Below are 21,398 nucleotides of genomic sequence, written 5' to 3' on the forward strand. Positions count from 1 at the left end.
GTAACAATGCGGAGGGCTCTGCATAGCTCCTCATTGACATGATTGGTTGACGGTAGGTGGAGGCGGTACATCCTGTAGGAAACACACACTCACTTCCTTGACAACAGCTCTGCACTGCTCCGTGATGCGCAGGAAGTATGAAGGCCCTGACTACTGCTGAGGCCATATCACCGTAAATGCTGCATGGCCAATGCAGACGTAGGATTGGCCAAGCGTCCAGATGCACAATGCACTTCTCTTTCCAGAATACGCTTTTCCCGCCAATTTGTTGACTTTCATTGTTTCATGACTTCATTGTGTGAATTGTTGGTGTCTTGATTCTTAGTGTAAGAATATGTTGAAGATAAATACACAACACAGAGACTGAGGACGAGAGTTCAAAAGGATGAGACGTCAATAGAGTAATAATGATTTAAGGGAAAGTGTTTTTTCTGTAATAGGGAATTATTAATCAATGGTTCAGAAATAGGATACTTGTTATTTGGCCATTGGCTAGTTTTATTGCAAGGAATTCTAATTGGTCAACCACAGGCTAGGGCTGGGTTCTAAAACTACATGCTGTCCCTTTGTTTGGGGGAGAGAATCACTGGAGAGAACCGCTGGAGAGCATCACTGAGGACAGGAGAGAATGACCATCTACCTCCCCGTATGATTTGTCTTCTTTGAAAAAAACTATTTTCCTCCCCCTAATTTCCTTTGGAGTTTGTTATTGAAGAATAACATAAATTGCTAACATTAGTATATATCAATTACCCATTACATACGGTACCAGTTAAAATGGCGCCGGAGGAAATGGCAGCAGTTTTACGGGCGCCCAACCAATTGTGCTATTATGTGGGGTTTTTTCACGTTATTTGTAACTTATTTTGTACATAATGTTTCTGCAACTGTATCTTACTGCAAAAAAAGAGCTTCTAAATATCAGGACAGCGATCACTCACCTCGGATTAGACAAAGATTTTTTCTTCAATAAGCTGGATGCACAGGACATACTCTGAACACCAGACAAGGCCAACATCCCAAGAGGAAGAGACGCAGGCACAGAGGACACCGGGCGGGATGCCTCGTTAGGATCCGCCGACGGCGAGTGGGAAAGCTGTCGTTACCGTCAATATTACTCGCCAACGTGCAATCATTGGACAATAAATTAGGCGAGGTACGATCACAAGTATCCTACCAACGGGACATCAAAAACTAATATCCTATGTTTCATGGAATCGTGGCTGAATGACGACATGGATATTCAGCTAGCGGGATAAACGCTGCACCGGCAAGATAGAACAGCACACTCCGGTAAGATGAGGGGGGGCGGACTGTTGTTTCACAAATATGCACAGCTGGTGCACGAAATCTAAGGAAGTGTCTAGATTTTGCTCGCCTGAAGTAGAGTATATTGTGATAAATTGCAAACCACACTACTTGCCTAGAGAGTTTTCAGCTATACTTTTTGTGCCTGTTAATTTACCACCACAGACAGATGCTGGCACTAAGACCGCACTCACTCAGCTGTATAAGAAAATAAGCAAACAGGAAACAACTCACCCAAAGGCGGTGCTCCTAGTGGCCGGAGACTTTAATGCAGGGAAACTTAAATCAGTTCTACCTAATTTCTATCAACATGTTAAATGTGCAACCAGGGGGGGGAAATTATAGATCACCTGTACTCCACACACAGAGACGCGTACAAAGCTCTCCCTCGCCCTCCATTTGGTGAATCCGACCAGAACTCTATCCTCCTGATTCCTGCTTACAAGCCAAATTTAAAGCAGGAAGCATCAGTGACTCGGTCTATAAAAAAGTGGTCAGATGAAGCAGATGCTAAACTACAGGACTGTTTTGCTATCACAGACTGGAGCATGTTCCAGGATTCTTCCGATGGCATTGAGGAGTACACCACATCAGTCACTGGCTTTATTAATATGTGCCTCGAGGACGTCGTACATACCCCAACCAGAAGTCATGGATTACAGGTAACATTCGCACTAAGCTAAAGGCTAGAGCTGCCGCTTTCAAGGTGTGGGACTCTAACCCGGAAGCTTATAAGAAATCCTGCTATGCCCTGCGACGAACCATCAAACAGGCAAAGCATAAATACAGGGCTAAGATTGAATCATACTACACCGGCTCCGATGCGCGCCTTATGTGGCAGGGCTTGCAAACTACAAAGTGAAGCACAGCTGCGAGCTACACAGTGACACGAGCCTACCAGACGAGCTAAATCACTTTTATGCTCACTTCGAGGCAAGCAACACTGAGGCATGCATGAGAGCATCAGCTGTTCCGGACGACTGTGTGATCATGCTCTCCGTAGCCGGCGTAAGTAAGACCTTTTAAACAGATCAACATTCACAAGGCTGCGGGGCCAGACGGATTACCAGGACGTGTGCTCCGGGCATGTGCTGACCAACTGGCAGGTGTCTTCACTGAAATTTTCAACATGTCCCTGATTGAGTCTGTAATACCAACATGTTTCAAGCAGACCACCATAGTCCCTGTGCCCAAGAACACGAAGGTAACCTGCCTAAATGACTACAGACCCGTAGCACTCACGTCCGTAGCCATGAGTGCTTTGAAAGGCTGGTAATGGCTCACATCAACACCATTATCCCAGAAACCCTAGACCCACTCCAATTTACATACCGCCCAAACAGATCCAGAGATGATGCAATCTCTATTGCACTCCACACTGCCCTTTCCCACCTGGACAAAAGGAACACCTATGTGAGAATGCTATTCATTGACTACAGCTCAGCGTTCAACACCATAGTACCCTCAAAGCTCATCACTAAGCTAAGGATCCTGGGACTAAACACCTCCCTCTGCAACTGGATCCTGGACTTCCAGATGCGCCGCCCCCAGGTGGTGAGGGTAGGTAGCAACACATCTGCCATGCTGATCCTCAACACTAAAGCACCCGAGGGGTGCGTGCTCAGTCCCCTCCTGTACTCCCTGTTCACCCACGACTGCATGGCCAGGCATGACTCCAACACCATCATTAAGTTTGCTGACGACGCAACAGTGGTAGGCATGATCACCGACAACGATGAGACAGCCTATAGGGAGGAGGTCAGAGCCCTACCGGGTGGTGCCAGAATAACAATCTATCCCTCTACGTAACCAAGACTAAGGTGATGATTGTGGACTACAGGAAAAGGAGGACCGATCACGCCCCCATTCTCATCGACGGGGCTGTAGTGGAGCAGGTTGAGAGCTTCAAGTTCCTTGGTGTCCACATCACCAACAAAATATAATGGTCCAAACTAGAGGTCCACCGATTAATCGGAATGGCCGATTTTAATTAGGGACGATTTTCAAGTTTTCATAACAATCGGTAATCGGCATTTTTGGACACCGATTATGGCCGATTACATTGCACTCCATGAGGAGACTGCGTGGGATGCTTGACTACCTGTTATGTGAGTGCAGCAAGGCGCCAAGGTAAGGTGCTAGCTAGCATTAAACCTATCTTATAAAAAGCAATCAATCTTAACATAATCACTAGTTAACTACACATGGTTGATATTACTAGTTTATCTAGCTTGTCCTGCGTTGCATATTATCGATGCGGTGCCTGTTAATTTATCATTGAATCACAGCCTACTTCGCCAAACGGGGGATTTAACAAGCGCATTTGCGAAAAAAGCACTGTCGTTGCACCAATGTGTACCTAACCATAAACATCAACGCCTTTCTTAAAATCAATACACAAGTATATATTTTTAAACCTGCATATTTAGTTAATATTGCCTGCTAACATGAATTTCTTTTAACTAAATATGCAGGTTTAAAAAAAAATATACTTCTATGTATTGATTTTGAGAAAGGCATTGATGTTTATGGTTAGGTACATTCGTGCAACAATTGTGCTTTTTTCACAAATGTGCTTTTGTTAAATCATCCCCCGTTTGGCGAAGTTGGCTGTCTTTGTTAGGAAGAAATGGTCTTCACACAGTTGGCAACGAGCCAGGCGGCCCAAACGGCTGCATATACCCTGACTCTGTTGCACAGAACGCAAGAGAAGTGACACAATTTCCCTAGTTAATATTGCCTGCTAACATGAATTTCTTTTACCTAGGCAAATTGTGTCACTTCTCTTGCGTTCATTGCACGCAGAGTCAGGGTATATGCAACAGTTTGTGCCGCCTGGCTCGTTGCGAACTAATTTGCCAGAATTTTTACATAATTATGACATAACTTTGAAGGTTGTGCAATGTAACAGCAATATTTAGACTTATGGATGCCACTCGTTAGATAAAATACGAAATGGTTCCGTATTTCACTGAAAGAATAAACGTTTTCATTTTAGAAATGATAGTTTCTGGATTTGACCATATTAATGACCTAAGGCTCATATTTCTGTGTGTTATTATATTATAATTAAGTCTATGATTTGATAGAGCAGTCTGAGCGGTGTTAGGCAGCAGCAGGCTCGTAAGCATTCCTTTAAACAGCACTTTCCTACATTTGCAAGCAGCTCTTCGCAATGCTTAAAGCATTGCGCTGTTTATGACTTCAAGCCTATCAACTCCCAAGATTAGGCTGGCAATACTAAAGTACCTATTAGAACATCCCAATAGTCAAAGGTATATGAAATGCAAATGGTATAGAGAGAAATAGTCCTATAATAACTACAACCTAAAACTTCTTACCTGGGAATATTGAAGTCTCATGTTAAAAGGAACCACCAGCTTTCATATCTTCTCATTTTCTGAGCAAGGAACTTAAACGTTAGCTTTTTTACATGGCACATATTGCACTTTTACTTTCTTCTCCAACACTTTGTTTTTGCAATATTTAAACCAAATTGAACATGTTTCATTATTTATTTGAGACTAAATAGATTTTACTGATGAATTAAGTTAAAATAAAAGTGTTCATTCAGTATTGTTGTAATTGTCATTATTACATATATATACACTGCTCAAAAAAATAAAGGGAACACTTAAACATCACAATGTAACTCCAAGTCAATCACACTTCTGTGAAATCAAACTGTCCACTTAGGAAGCAACACTGATTGACAATAAATTTCACATGCTGTTGTGCAAATGGAATAGACAAAAGGTGGAAATTATAGGCAATTAGTAAGACACCCCCAAAAAAGGAATGGTTCTGCAGGTGGTGACCACAGACCACTTCTCAGTTCCTATGCTTCCTGGCTGATGTTTTGGTCACTTTTGAATGCTGGCGGTGCTTTCACTCTAGTGGTAGCATGAGACGGAGTCTACAACCCACACAAGTGGCTCAGGTAGTGCAGTTCATCCAGGATGGCACATCAATGCGAGCTGTGGCAAAAAGGTTTGCTGTGTCTGTCAGCGTAGTGTCCAGAGCATGGAGGCGCTACCAGGAGACAGGCCAGTACATCAGGAGACGTGGAGGAGGCCGTAGGAGGGCAGCAACCCAGCAGCAGGACCGCTACCTCCGCCTTTGTGCAAGGAGGAGCACTGCCAGAGCCCTGCAAAATGACCTCCAGCAGGCCACAAATGTGCATGTGTCTGCTCAAACGGTCAGAAACAGACTCCATGAGGGTGGTATGAGGGCCCGACGTCCACAGGTGGGGGTTGTGCTTACAGCCCAACACCGTGCAGGACGTTTGGCATTTGCCAGAGAACACCAAGATCGACAAATTCGCCACTGGCACCGTGTGCTCTTCACAGATGAAAGCAGGTTCACACTGAGCACATGAGCACGTGACAGACGTTACAGAGTCTGGAGACGCCGTGGAGAACGTTCTGCTGCCTGCAACATCCTCCAGCATGACCGGTTTGGCGGTGGGTCAGTCATGGTGTGGGGTGGCATTTCTTTGTGGGGCCGCACAGCCCTCCATGTGCTCGCCAGAGGTAGCCTGACTGCCATTAGGTACCGAGATGAGATCCTCAGACCCCTTGTGAGACCATATGCTGACACATGCACATTTGTGGCCTGCTGGAGGTCATTTTGCAGGGCTCTGGCAGTGCTCTTCCTGCTCCTCCTTGCACAAAGGCGGATGTAGCGGTCCTGCTGCTGGGTTGTTGCCCTCCTACGGCCTCCTCCATGTCTCCTGATGTACTGGCCTGTCGCCTGGTAGCGCCTCGATGCTCTGGACACTACGCTGACAGACACAGCAAACCTTCTTGCCACAGCTCGCATTGATGTGCCATCCTGGATGAGCTGCACTACCTGAGCCACTTGTGTGGGTTGTAGACTCCGTCTCATGCTACCACTAGAGTGAAAGCACCGCCAGCATTCAAAAGTGACCAAAACATCAGCCAGGAAGCATAGGAACTGAGAAGTGGTCTGTGGTCACCACCTGCAGAACCACTCCTTTATTGGGGGTGTCTTGCTAATTGCCTATAATTTCCACCTGTTGTCTATTCCATTTGCACAACAGCATGTGAAATTTTATTGTCAATCAGTGTTGCTTCCTAAGTGGACAGTTTGATTTCACAGAAGTGTGATTGACTTGGAGTTACATTGTGTTGTTTAAGTGTTCCCTTTATTTTTTTGAGCAGTGTATATAAAAATCGTCCGATTTAACCGGTATCGCCTTTTTTTGGTCCTCCAATAATCAGTATCGGTATCGGCGTTGCAAAATCATAATCGGTCGACCTCTAGTCCAAACACACGAAGACAGTCGTGGAAAGGGCACGACAAAGCCTATTCCCCCTCAGGAAACTAAAAAGATTTGTCACTTGTTGGCATCCTCAAAAGGTTCTACAGCTGCAACATCGAGAGCATCCTGAGTGGTTGCATCACTGCCTGGTACTGCAATTGCTCGGCCTCTGACCGCAAGGCACTACAGAGGGTAGCGCATACGGCCCAGTACATCACTAAACTGCCTGCCATCCATGACCTCTACACCAGGCGGTGTCAAAGGAAGGCACCAAAAATTGTCAAAGACCCCAGCCACCCCAGTCATAGACTGTTCTCTCTACTACCGCATGGCAAGCGGTACTGGAGTGCCAAGTATAGGACAAAAAGGCTTCACAACAGTTTTTACCCCCAAGCCATAAGACTACTGAACAGGTAATCAAATGCCTACCCAGACTTTTTGCACTGTGTGCCCCCAACCCCTCTTTTATGCTGCTGCTACTCTCTGTTTTTCATATATGCATAGTCACTTTAACTATACATTCATGTACATACTACCTCAATTGGCCCGACCAACCAGTGCTCTCGCACATTGGCTAACCGGTTTATCTGAATTGTGTCCCGCCACCCACCACCCGTCAACCCCTCTTTAACGCTACTGCTACTCTGTTCATCATATATGCATAGTCACTTTAACCATATCTACATACTACCTCAATCAGCCCGACTAACCGGTGTCTGTATGTAGCCTCGCTACTGTTATTTTTCACTGTCTTTTTACTGTTTTAATTTCTTTACTTACCTATTGTTCACCTAATACCTTTTTTGCACTGTTGGTTAGAGCCTGTAAGTAAGCATTTCACTGTAAGGTCTACACCTGTTGTATTCGGCGCACGTGACAAACTTTGATTTGAAATGTTGGATACTTACTCATTCAAGGGTTTTTATTTTGACTATTTTCTACATTGTAGAATAGTAGTGAAGACATCAAAACTATGAAATAACACATGGAATTATGTAGTAATCAAAAAAGTGTAAAACAAATCAAAATATATTTTATATTTGAGAAGTAGCCACCCTTTGCCTTGATGGCAGCTTTGCACACTCTTGGCCTGTTGGCCACTTGGCCTGTCTATGCTTGGGTTATTTGACCACGTCAATAAAAAAAATTCTAAGAATAACAGTAGGTTTCACAGCTTTTTCTTCCAATTTTGTGATTACTATCTTGTTTCATCGCTGCATCTCCCCAACGGGCTCGGGAGAGGTGAAGGTCGTGTTGTGCGTCCCCCAAAACATGGCCCGCCAAACGTTTTTTTAATTAAATTTTTTACTCTTTTCTACATTACAGAATAATAATGATGTCAAAACTATCAAATAACACATGGAAGCATGTAGTAACCAAAAAAGTGTTAAACAAATTAAAATACAATTTAGATTCTTCAAAGTAGCCACCCTTTGCCTTGATGACAGCTCTGCACACTCTAGGCAATCTCTCAACCAGCTTCATGAGTGTTTTTCCAACAGTCTTGAAGGAGTTCCCACATATGCTGAGCACTTGTTAGCTGCGTTTCCTTCACTCTTCACTCTCGGTCCAACTATTCCCAAACCCTCAATTGGGTACTGTTGAAAAACAAAATGATAGTCCTGCTAAGCGCAAACCTGAATGGGATGGTGTATTTCTGCAGAATGCTGTAGTAGCCATGCTGCTTAAGTGTGCCTTGAATTATAAATAAATCACAGACAGTGTCACCAGCAAAGCACCGCCACACCATCACACCTCTTCCTCCATGCTTCACGGTGGGAACCACACATGCAGAGATCATCTGTTCACCTACTTTACGTCTCACAAAGACACGGCGGTTGGAACCAAAAATCTCAAATTTGGACTCATCAGACCAAAGGACAGAGTTCAATTGCTTGTGTTTCTTGGCCCAAACAAGTCTCTTCTTATGTGTCCTTTAGTAGTGGTTTCTTTGCAGCATTTCGACCATGAAGGCCTGATTTCATGCAGTCTCCTCTGAACAGTTGATGTTGAGATGTGTCTGTGACATGAACTCTGATGCATTTATTTGGGCTGCAATCTGAAGTGCAGTGAACTCTAGTGAATTTATCCTGTGCAGCAGAGGTAACTGTCTTCCTTTCCTGTGGCAGTCCTCACGAGAGCTAGTTTCATCATAGCACTTGATGGTTTTTGCGACTCCACTTAAAGAAACTTTCTAAATTCTTGAAATCTTTCAGATTAACTGAACTTCATGTCTTAAAGTAATGACGGACTGTTGTTTCTCTTTGCTTATTTCAGCTGTTCTTGCCATAATATGGACTTGGTCTTTTCCCAAATAGTGCTTTCTTCTGTATACCACCTCTACCTTGTCACAACACAACTGATTGGCTCAAACGCATTAAGAAGGAAAGAAATTCCACAAATGAACTTTTAATAAGGCACACCTGTTAATTGAAATATAATATAAAATATGTTTTGATTTAACACATTTGGTTACCACATGATTCCATATGTGTTATTTCATAGTCTTGATGTCTTCACTATTAAAAATAGTAAAAAATAAAAACTTGAATGTGTAGGTGTCTCCAAACCTTTGACTGGTAGTGTGTGTATCACAGGAAAATCAAGTTTATGACTGCACTGGGCCTTTAAGTCTCTGAAATACATTTTTGTGCTGGCTTAATTGGAGGGCTTGTGTTCATTTAGAGCCTGAACAAGTGGCAAGTGTGTTGTGCTGTGCTCCATTATTCAACACTCTTCTAAGCAGTAGTTCAACCAGTCTCTTACATCATTTTCAAGTTCCTTTTTTTCCCCCTCTCGATCTCTCTCAACGTATTTTTTGTACAGTACTGTACAGCACTTCAGTCTTTCTCTCCCTTTGTCTCGTTCACCTCCTTGTATTTCTAAATAAAAATGTCAGTGACTATTTTCTCCATTAAAACGTCTTCACAAGGAGTGAAGCCTCCAGTCTGTAGAGGGCATCAACAGGAGATGACACATTCTTAATGACCGATTGGTCACTTTTCCTCATGTCGACCTCTTAACCTACAACTATTGTCTGAGCTTAAGGGGGGAAGTAAAACTGAAAGTGAGGGTCGTTTTTCCTACTATTACTCATGACAAGACCTCCTTTCTATTTCTGAATAAGTATTTACTTTCTTTATTAAGGCAATTGTGTGTGTGAGCTTTGTGTGAGATCCTGGGGGTTTCCACAATCCTAACATGCTACTTTATATCCTCTCTTATCTCACTTTATTACTCCCCTCTCTTCCTTCCTCAACAGGTGCCAAGATGTCCAATGAGGTTGATGCGGGGGACTATGGGCCAATGAAACGGCTCAGTACCATGTTTTCAACCCTCCAGGATAAGCTACACAGAGACCGTGAGTGTTTTTCTTTAGAAGTGAAATGGAACTGAGCCAAAGTGTGTGTATAGAACATAAATTAGACGTCATTGGAAAAGGTTCATCACAGATCTCTACGCAAACATAGAGTAAGAGGCAAGCATGGATCATCGGGATCATGAGCTAAACACGCCTGTCAAGCAGACACAAAGATTTAGCCTCGACTGCTTTGTTCGCTCTCACTCCGGCAAACACATTGGATTCCTGAAACACAAAACGACACCTCCTTATAAACACACATTTTTCTCCCTCCAGAAATTCACTTAGACTAATCCTGGAGATATGGGAGGAATTCAGATTGTCTTTTAAGAGGGATAACCAGGATAAAGCTGGATGTTTTCTATCGTGTACTTTTAGACATTGTTTAGTAATTTTTTTTAAACACAGCTCCTGGTATTTGACAGTGCATATCATCTGTTGTGGCAAGTCATCAGGGACACCGTTATGTCGGTGACCATCTAGCTTACTGGTTGTATTGGGGCTTAACTGGTGTTACCATGGTGATCACATGATAGACTAGCGGAAGAATTTGCTTGTTTTGCAGAAAGCAGCACAGTCACACCTGAACTGTCACACAACTGTCACTGGTGGGTAACAAGGGGAATTGTCACATTTGTCTTTTGAACAAATCCTCATTCTCAGGCTTTCACTGGCACCTTCTACCCCACGGGCCAAAACCACCTTTATGTAAGACCGATGCCGTTGTCAGTGGCACTTCCTGCTATCATTTCTCCTCTTGTGGTTTCTGTTGGTTTACACACTGTTCCTCTTAGCTCTTTAGCTTCCTTTGGAGCGTTGTTGTTTTATTTTTATAAAACTATGTTTACCCCCTTTTTTCTCCCTATTTTGTGAATATGATCTTGTTTCATCGCTGCAACTCCCCAACAGGCTCAGGAGAGGTGAAGATTGAGTCGTGCGTCCTCTGAAACATGACCCGCCAAACTGCACTTCTTAACACCTGCTCGTTTAATCCCGGAAGCCAGCTGCACCAATGTGCCGAAGGAAACACTGTTCAACTGAAGACCGAAGTCAGCCTGCAGGCGCCCGGCCCACCACAAGGAGTCGCTAGAGTGCGATGAGCCAAGTAAAGTCCCTCCGGCCAAACCCTCCCCTAACCCGGACGTTGCTGGGCCAATTGTGCTCCACCCTATGGGACTCCCGGTCACGGCCGGTAATGACAGAACCTGGGATCAAATCCGGGTCTGTAGTGACGCTGCTATGCAGTGCCTTAGGCTGCTGTGTCACTCGGGAGGCCTTGAGTATTTTGTTTTAATCTATAGAGCATTGTATAGGCATCCTCCTAAACTAGTATATAGCTGAATCCTAACTTAAATATTCACTCACATCTTCCATGGACATCAATGCATGACATATAGCAAATTACTTTGGCCTACTGGACTGGCAGAATACCAAAATAAAATTATTCAGTTCCAAGCCATGTGGAGTTTGGAACGAAAACTGTTTCATGGTCCTCCTAGACCATTTATGAGAACCACCATTCCAAGCCACAGTTGACTGTCCCTCTCTGTCTGTGTTTTAGGGAGTGATAGGGATTTGACCCTGCCTCAGCCTACTGCCCCAGCTCTCGCGGTGACCTCTTTCTTTGAGTACCTGGTGGTGGTCAGCCTAGGGAAGAAGAGGGGGCAAGGGACGTATGAACCCCAGATCACATATCAGTTTCCCAAGGTCAGAATGACACTGACATAATAGACACACACACACACGCATAGTGAGCACCACTCTAACATGTGTTTGTGTGTGTTGTAGCTAGCTGATATGGGGCGCTCACAGAGAGAGGAAGAAGAGAAGTCCCTGAAAGCCATCCTCCTTTTCTGTTTCCCAGAGGGGGTCAACTGGGCCCCCCTCACTGAATACCCCAGGTATGTGACACCTCTCATTCTCTCCATCTCTCACTGTCCTCATCTCTCTTTCTCTGTGCTCGTCTCTTTGTTTCTGCCCCCCCCCCCCCCCCACTGATTGTTTTCTCTCTCACGCAACCCATTCTTTTCAGTTCAGTGTCACACTTGGCTGAAAATATATCTGTGTGTGTATGTGTTGTTCGTGTGCAATGTTCGCAAACTGCAAAGCATCATCTCTTGCAAACAACTTCACTTTGACCCAGAAAGCAGAGGCATCTCTCTCTGTTCTACTCTTCTGCCAGAGAACAGGTTTGAATAGAGAGGAGAGACTGTTTTGTACAGCCAGAAGAAATGGCCTTATTATTTTCATTACAATGGATCCCTTCTTTAAGCCAGTCAGTGCTTCCTCTATGATTCTGTTCCTCCACCTGGACGCCAATGCAAATCAGCCTCCAGGTTACCTACTGTCATTAGCTCTACAATCTGTTGTTACCTCTCTTCTCTCTCCATTTCCTTGCTTTCCTGTCTGGCTCCACTGACTAGCAGGATGTTTGATAGGGAAGCAGGAACAGTCCACTATAAGATGGGTGGTTCTGTGTGGTCTCGTTTTCTTTATCCTACGTTCTCTTTTGGAAAACAGTTTTGGTTGAATATGGATATAACACATGTTGATAGATTAGACGCAGGTTCACTTTGCTAATCTGTTTCGCACTCTCTCTTAATCGCTCTTTCTGCAGTGAGACCTTCTCCTTTGTTCTGACGGAGGTCGACGGCAGTAGGAGGAATGGCTACTGCAGGAGGTTACTGGTAAATGGATCATCCATGGTGTGATTCTCATGATAGGACATGAGAAGAATCTCTGGTATTGGGTTTTCTTGTTTCTCATGATATGATGTTGTTGACCGTTTTCTTGCAGCCCCATGGCAAAGGGGCGCGGGCTCCGGAGGCCTATTGCATCATCAGCCGGGTGGCCTGCTTTGGACTCTTCTCTAAGGTGAGCGTGGAGGGCAATGTAACACACACACACACACGCGCATTTGCAGACGCATGCACACGCACTCGCACACATACAGACACGGAGTGTGATGAACTGATGTCCTCATTCCGCGAGGATACTTATAATCCTTACAGTACATTATCTTTGCTGAGGCAGGTAAGGAGTCTATTTGTTGTCAGCAGTTTGTCTGTGTATTTACAGTGGGGAGAACAAGTATTTGATACACTGCTGATTTTGCAGGTTTTCCTACTTACAAAGCATGTAGAGGTCTGTAATTTTTATCATAGGTACACTTCAACTGTGAGAGACGGAATCTAAAAATCCAGAAAATCACATTTTTATGATTTTTAAGTAATTAATTTGCATGTTATTGCATGACATAAGTATTTGATCACCTACCAACCAGTAAGAATTCCGGCTCTCACAGACTGGTTAGTTTTTCTTTAAGAAGCCCTCCTGTTCTCCACTCATTACCTGTATTAACTGCACCTGTTTGAACTCGTTACCGGTATAAAAGACACCTGTCCACACACTCAATCAAACAGACGCCAACCTCTCCACAATGGCCAAGACCAGAGAGCTGCGTAAGGACATCAGGGCTAAAATTGTAGACCTGCACAAGGCTGGGATGGGCTACAGGACAATAGGCAAGCAGCTTGGTGAGAAGGCAACAACTGTTGGCGCAATTATTAGAAAATGGAAGAAGTTCAAGATGACTGTCAATCACCCTGGGTCTGGGGCTCCATGCAAGATCTCACCTCGTGGGGCATCAATGATCATGAGGAAGGTGAGGGATCAGCCCAGAACTACACAGCAGGACCTGGTCAATGACCTGAAGAGAGCTGGGACCACAGTCTCAAAGAAAACCATTAGTAACACACTACGCCGTCATGGATTAAAATCCTGCAGCGCACGCAAGGTCCCCCTGCTCAAGCCAGCGCATGTCCAGGCCCGTCTGAAGTTTGCCAATGACCATCTGGATGATCCAGAGGAGGAATGGGAGAAGGTCATGTGGTCTGATGAGACAAAAATAGAGCTTTTTGGTCTAAACTCCACTCGCCGTGTTTGGAGGAAGAAGGATGAGTACAACCCCAAGAACACCATCCCAACCGTGAAGCATGGAGGTGGAAACATAATTCTTTGGGGATGCTTTTCTGTAAAGGGGACAGGACGACTGCACCGTATTGAGGGGAGGATGGATGGGGCCATGTATCGCGAGATCTTGGCCAACAACCTCCTTCCCTCAGTAAGAGCATTGAAGATGGGTCGTGGCTGGGTCTTCCAGCATGACAACGACCCGAAACACACAGTCAGGGCAACTAAGGAGTGGCTCCGTAAGAAGCATCTCAAGGTCCTGGAGTGGCCTAGCCAGTCTCCAGACCTGAACCCAATAGAAAATCTTTGGAGGGAGCTGAAAGTCCGTATTGCCCAGCAACAGCCCCGAAACCTGAAGGATCTAGAGAAGGTCTGTATGGAGGAGTGGGCCAAAATCCCTGCTGCAGTGTGTGCAAACCTGGTCAAGAACTACAGGAAACGTATGATCTCTGTAATTGCAAACAAAGGTTTCTGTACCAAATATTAAGTTCTGCTTTTCTGATGTATCAAATACTTACGCCATGCAATAAAATGCAAATTAATTACTTAAAAATCATACAATGTGATTTTCTGGATTTTTGTTTTAGATTCCGTCTCTCACAGTTGAAGTGTACCTATGATAAAAAAATTACAGACCTCTACATGCTTTGTAAGTAGGAAAACCTGCAAAATCGGCAGTGTATCAAATACTTGTTCTCCTCACTGTATGTGGGCGTCTGAGTGTGTCTACTTGGGTGCACTGCACAGAAGTGTGTGTGTGTGTGTGTGAGGAAGATAAACAGGCTGTTTTTAGTTTTGCACTCTTAACCTTTTGCTCAGACACAGGGAGATATGATTTCCCTACTTTATTAGGCCCCAAAGGTACCTGATAGTCTGTTTATGATAAACTACTTATAACTATTTACAACTTGAGAGCCACTCATCTACCTACATACACACACAAACTTAGATGGCAACCTTATCTAGCTAGATGAGTAATATAAAGCATCGATCACAAGTCTAATTGCAATACAATTAGATAGGCCTGATGACACATTCTAAATGGTATGCTTAATATGGAGGCCGGTCTTCCCGCAACAGTGCGTTACTATGGTTTTAATGGTGATTTTATAGTTCTATAATTCTATATCTATGTGTGTTTCAGATCTTTGATGAGGTGGAGAAGCGCCGGCAGATCTCTATGGCGATGATCTATCCATTCATGCAGAGCCTGAGGGAGGCGCCGTTCCCTGCTCCTGGAAACACTGTCAAGATCAAGAGCTTCATTCCAGAGTCTGGAACAGAGGTATGGAGTATTGACACACACACACACACACACACACACACACACACACACACACACACACACACCAAGGTTGTTAAAATGTTTTTATATTTGTTTTTATGTCTATTAGTTAAAAAAAAATATCTTTTGAAATTCAGTTTAGTTTCAGATAGTTTTCAGATCCACTTTACTAGATTTGATTTATTTTAAGTTTTATAACTTTTCTATTGTTTTTGTATTGTTTAGGTTTAGTGTTAGTGACAGAAAGTAGCAAATGCCTGGGAGCAGTGGAGGCTGTAGAGGGGAAGACGGCTCATAATAATGGCTGGAAGGGAGCAAATGGAATGGCTTCAAACCATGTGATGCCATTCCACTGGTTTTGCTCCAGCCATTACCATGAGCCCGTCCTCCCCAATTAAGGTGTCACCAACCTCCTGAGGCTGGGAGCCATTTATGTGTTGTATAGTTTGTGTTTTTTGATGTCACTTCTTGCCACTGGGGGGCAGTAATACATAGTGACGGGTCAGGTCATAGGTTAGGTTTAAAGGTAGACTCAGCGAGATGACGTAGATGCACAAAGTAAACAGTAGTCGTTGGTCAATTTCCGCAACAACCAGGAGCGTTGAAGCGAGAGGCTAAAGTTCTCCGCTGTTTTGGTCCCGTAGCTACCACGTTGTAGCGGCGTGAAGCGCACCCATGCACATGCACACATACTCTGTGTGACTTTGTAAGAGCAATCTTGCATCGTGCTCATCTCAATGGGCTCGTTCGAGCGGATCACTTTTGTCAAGCCTTTCAAAGTGTTGCTTTCTGGGGATGAAAATTGTCCGACTTGCACCTACATGTCGACTGCATGAACTTTACAAAAATCATGTGATCGAAGGTCATGAAGGTTTGACTGCAGTCAACTATAGGTTTCTGCAGTTGCTCTTCACTAATGTCATCCTGAAGCCATCTCCTGCATTGTGGGAGGCTGTATTATCAACCAATCATTAGGATGTTTTTGTTTGACCCACGCGAACGTGACCAAAGACATGATTGAAACAGGAGCCAATTTGCCGCAATTTATATGGAAAGTGGATACATAAAAATAAATGTGATATTTAAGGCTGTCATTAATTTATTTTACAATGCACATTATATCATAATTTCAGTACAGCGTGTGTGATATAGGGGTTAGATACATGTTTATTTCGACATTTCTAAAGACAATGGCAACACTGCCATGTTGATCTGAGCCTGGCTGTTGGAAAACCACATTAGTGTCCGACTTTCGGCGATCGACGATGCACCTCCCCCAATTTCACTCCTCGACTTTTGCATACAGTCTGCTGCTTTAACCTTACCACCCTAACACACCCAATATCTGTGGCATTGCTCATAGCAACCGTCTACCATTTTAAAATGATCTAAAATCAGTCTCAATGTGACCTGCCAGATTCAGAAGCTTGAAAACCCCATTAGAATTTTTTTTTTTACACAGGAACACTTGAAGTAGATCTTAATTGTTAATGAACAATGATTCATTTAACTGGAGAGGTTCCAACAAACTTGATGCACCATAGTACACGTCTGTCAGGAGCTCTATCGGGGCAGTCCCGTTAGATCTCTTATATACTGCTTACAGGCATGTTACAAAGGCATGAGTTAGCTTAGGCATCATTCATCATTAAAGTTAGGTTCATGCATGTGACAGACCAATACCTCACAAGGCTTCTTCTCTCCAAGATGAGACCTTGAAAATAAGATATCCTTTCGTTAAATTGCAGATACTGATAGTCAGTCACTTGCATGAACACAGAAATTGGTTATTAGAAAAGAACAAACAGAACATTTTCCATCACAACCCCATTTGATTTTTACCCCCCTGATATTGACTAAATTGTTTTTTCATGATTCGTTTTAGTTTACTATAATAATCTTGACACACACACACACCCTGGCACATGTGCACACACACAATGGCACAAACAGAGAGCGGGAGAGCTTCAGGTAAAGCGTTAGGATCAGGACCGTCATCCTAGATTACGGCACTAAGATAGACACACAAACGTATACACACACTGAAGACCTGCTGTCGCTCTGCCCCTGGCCTGTGCGTCTCCAGATCATCAGTTTGACGAGGCCGTTGGACTCATGGTTGGAGCATGTGGATTTCCGGACACTGTTCCGCTGTCTCACAAATGAGGAGGTGCTGAAGGTGTTTGCGTCCACCGTGCTTGAACGACGAATCATCTTCATGGCTGAAGAACTCAGGTACAACCCTAACCCCTACCCTAATCCTAACCCCAAAAAGGACATCACTGAGCCTGGGTTGTGTGGGACATGGGCAGGCCTGTTGTCTGCATGTTGAATGGGTGTAAAGTTTGTACCTGCTTCCCCCCCCTACAGTACCCTGTCCCAGGTGCTGCATGCAGTTGTGGCACTGCTCTACCCGTTCACATGGCAACACACCTTCATCTCCATCGTTCCCTCAGTGCTGATTGATGTCGTCATGGCACCCACTCCCTACCTACTTGGTGTCCAAAGGAACAAACTGGATGATGTCATCGACCAGAGCGATGTGAGTGTTCTGTCTCTGGCAGAGCAGAATAATGTGTTTGTGTATATGTCAGCTTAAAATAACACTATGTGATGAAGAGTTGTTTGTTGGGGAAAAAAGCCAGAATTGCTATTGTTTTATTTTTCCCAATAAGTTTTAAGGGATGCTTTGGGATTTTGGCAATGAAACCCTTTATCTACCTCCCCAGAGTCAGAGGAACTCATTAATACCATGTGTATGTCTCTGCATCCAATATGAACAAAGTTAAGAGGTTGTTTCGTGAGACAATGCTAACTAAAGATAGTACAGTGACTGGAAGTCTATGGTATCTACTATCATGCTAGCAGTTACCATAACCTTCCAATCATAGCTACTTCCTTTAAACTACACGCAGACACATAAAAATGGTATCGGTGGGTTCATCTGACTGGGGAAGTAGATGCTAAAGTATGCCTTTTTTAGGGCAGTTGAGTGCTGTAAACAATCAGTTGTTTTACTGTCTGTTTACTGGTGTGTTTGGGTTAAGGCATTCTGGCCTCTACACTGTGTTACAGGCTGCAGATGAAGCTATCCAGTGACACTCGTTAAGCAACTACTAACACGATTACAGTCTATGGAAACCAGCGAGTGTGTGTGTGTGTGTGTGTGTGTGTTATCTCCAACCTGAAGATTTATGTTTGTCTATTTATTGTCTGTGTCCTCGCTCTCTCCCCACACATGCAGATCTGTCTTAATGTGTGTTATTCTGTCTTACAAACAGATGCTCATTGTGGATCTGACAGAAGGAGCAGAGAACACCTTCATAACCTGTGTAAGTATCGCATGCGCTGTATTTCCCCCTCAGGTTCAGAAACAAACATACAGAAATAATCATTACACAATCATATCAGTAAACTAGCATCACTCCTCCTCACATGATTCTCATTTTGTATTCTGTGTGTGTCTGTGCAGTTCAGACCAGTTCTATTCAATGTTTTTCTCTCTCTCTGGCCAAATGTGTGTGTTCTCAGAAATACCTAAACATTACCTCTGGTCTGACAACCTCTCAGATTCCTGTCTGTGTGTGTATCCTCTCTCTCTCTCTCTGGCACAGATAGGAGACGAGAGCACCATCCTACCAGAGAAACTACAGGAGGAGCTTCTCCAGGCCTTGTGTTGCAGAAGAGACAACTCCAGTGAGTGGACCCGTCCTCCATTTTGTTATGACGGCGTAGATACCTGATGACTAGGGCCAAACACAATCTCTGAGGGAATTTGTACTATCAACACATCCAGGGATTTCACTCTTGTTTATTGGGCTGAAATGGCTTTTTAAGAGGATCCAGTAAACAGTTAAGGGTCTCACAGTTCACACCAAATAAGGATCTCCCGTTCGTCTACTGATCGTTCAGCGCGCTGTTGACCTCTGACTGCCGACATTTCCGTGCTACATGTAAAATCGGTTTGCGCTTGGTTCACAAGTACTCTCGGCTGGCAAACACTATTGGTGTGTTCGAGCCCTTCAATAAAGAGTGACTCAGACTTTCATTCGATTTCAGCAAAGACTGACTTAGAGTCAGCCACAAATCGAACCATATAAGTTAGCGTCACAGTCCATACAAACCCAATAATAGAACTGAGATCCTCTGTGAAGAATGAGTGAAAAAGAATATGGATGTGCAACGAAATGGACTTCATGATTGCTGCAATAGAAATATACATATCTCACACAGGGTTGGGGAGTAATGGATTTGTAAGGGATTACAAAAGAACGGTAACTGTAATCAGTTACGGTACCAGAAATAATATTGTAATCAGATTACAGATACTTTGGAAAAACTAGATTCCTTTTAAATTCAGAAAGGATGTTTGCGGGGGAAAAAAATCTTTGACACTTCTGTTTTCTCAATGACATTCAAATCAGCATTGAAAAAAGTTTAAGTTTGTTCCACCTGAGCATGTCTGACCAGAAGTCAGAGACCACTATGATGAGACACCAAATGTGTTTGATGGATTGCGGGAAAAGAGCAGGAATAGGCTTTTGTGGGCTGCGGTCCAAGCTATGTCTTCCAATGGTGCAACTTGATGTCGGCATCCAAAACCTGAAAAAAACGCTTCTTGGTAAGGATGAGAGCAGTGGTGTAGTCTTTGGCGATACGGATATCACTTATTATTGATATCTACATAGCGCATTGTTGTGAATCACACTGCTACTCTCTGATTTAGCTATTTGCACCTTACGGATTGTGGTTGTTGTGGATGGCTGTTCAGAAATCTAAATGTGTATTTGAACCCAATAATGGTTGCATTCAAGAAGTTTAAGCTGCTTATCAATCATTGTTTTTGAAACCAGTGGACAGCCAGTGCGCTCTTTCAACAGCTGCATAGGGCGGATCCCAGCCTATGGAATACAAGTGGGGCTTTTATTGCTCAATCTAATTCATGCTGATGAAAAATAAATACATTCGTAGGCCTAATGGACACATGCTCAAACTCGCACACTTTTGATAGACTTAAAAGGGGCAATCTGTAGTTGCTATATCCATTTTTGGACTTATATTAATTAATATATATATATATATATATATATTAATTAATATAAATCATATATATTAATGTAAAGATATTATTATATGTAGTAGAAAGCGATGGGTTAGATGAAGCCTACACAACCAACCCATAAAGTAAAATGTAACATCCACATATGGCCAGCTATGTCAACTTTACCATTGATTTATCTTGCAATAGATGTCATTCAATTACTAACATACATTTTTGTCGACTTCTAAGGCCTCATAAGGGGAAAGTAATCTAAAAGTAAATGAATGTAATCAGAATACGTTACTGAGTTTGGGTAATCCAAAAGTTATGTTACGGATTACAATTTTGGACAGGTAACTAGTAACTAATGGATTACATTTAAAAAGTAACCTACCCAACCATGCTCTCGCATACTACACTGTGAACCCTGGCATATCCCCAAGTTTGTTAGTCTGAGTGTGTGGGGTGGGGGGGGAGTGTTGTGTTGTGTTGTTGGGGAAACATACTGTATGAACATGAATACACAGGGCTTGACCGTGGCACAACCCTGGAAATTCCACTCAGGGTACTGCAATGCCAAAGTTGATCCAGCAACCTGGTCTCAGAGCATTTCGTGTTATTCTGTACATAAATCCAGGACACTCTTTAGTATGAAATGTTACATTTGGTATGGTTTCAGAGGACGGATGGTTAATTAAGGCAAAAATTAAAGAAGGGTGGTTGGTCGGGCGAACTTCTAGCAACACAAAAGTTGCGAGTTCAATCTCATCATGGACAACTTTAGCTAATTAGTAACTTTTTAACAACTATTTAGCTACTTTGGAACTACTTAGCATGTTAGCTAACCCTTCAACTAACTCCTAAATTTAACCCCTAGCCTAGCTAACGTTAGCGACCTAGCTAGAATTCGTAACATATAATACGTTTTACAAATTCGTAACATATTGTACATATGGCAAATTCGTAACATATAATACAAATTGTAATGGATAACATCATACGAAATGGGTGATGGACATCCTCAAATTAATACATACCATACAAAACGTAACATATCATTCTAAATGGAGTATAGGGTATTTACGTACAGAATAATACGAAATGCTCTGAGACCAGGTTGGATCCAGACAGATGCTACTCCTCAACC

At 43.4% G+C, this 21,398-nt stretch overlaps 1 protein-coding gene across 4 annotated transcripts in view; it reads left to right on the top strand.

The window, feature by feature from the left end:
• Positions 1 to 21,398, top strand: part of LOC139563441 (DENN domain-containing protein 2D-like) — a 32,643-nt gene that overhangs the window by 3,186 nt on the left and 8,059 nt on the right. The window contains exons 1-12 of one of the 4 annotated variants that reach the window (XM_071382136.1): positions 9,849 to 9,953; positions 10,519 to 10,561; positions 10,863 to 11,145; positions 11,515 to 11,660; positions 11,742 to 11,854; positions 12,571 to 12,640; positions 12,750 to 12,827; positions 15,070 to 15,210; positions 17,297 to 17,445; positions 17,581 to 17,752; positions 18,492 to 18,542; positions 18,825 to 18,906. In XM_071382136.1, the coding sequence (XP_071238237.1) occupies positions 11,124 to 11,145; positions 11,515 to 11,660; positions 11,742 to 11,854; positions 12,571 to 12,640; positions 12,750 to 12,827; positions 15,070 to 15,210; positions 17,297 to 17,445; positions 17,581 to 17,752; positions 18,492 to 18,542; positions 18,825 to 18,906 (1,024 nt within the window). In that variant the 5' untranslated portion in view covers positions 9,849 to 9,953; positions 10,519 to 10,561; positions 10,863 to 11,123. Of the gene's footprint in view, positions 1 to 9,848; positions 9,954 to 10,518; positions 10,562 to 10,862; positions 11,146 to 11,514; positions 11,661 to 11,741; positions 11,855 to 12,570; positions 12,641 to 12,749; positions 12,828 to 15,069; positions 15,211 to 17,296; positions 17,446 to 17,580; positions 17,753 to 18,491; positions 18,543 to 18,824; positions 18,907 to 21,398 lie in introns of those variants that run through there. The other 3 variants (XM_071382127.1, XM_071382143.1, XM_071382118.1) reach the window with 3 other exon arrangements.

This window comes from Salvelinus alpinus, chromosome 2 (assembly GCF_045679555.1).
Source record: "Salvelinus alpinus chromosome 2, SLU_Salpinus.1, whole genome shotgun sequence".
Lineage (NCBI taxonomy): Eukaryota > Metazoa > Chordata > Actinopteri > Salmoniformes > Salmonidae > Salvelinus > Salvelinus alpinus.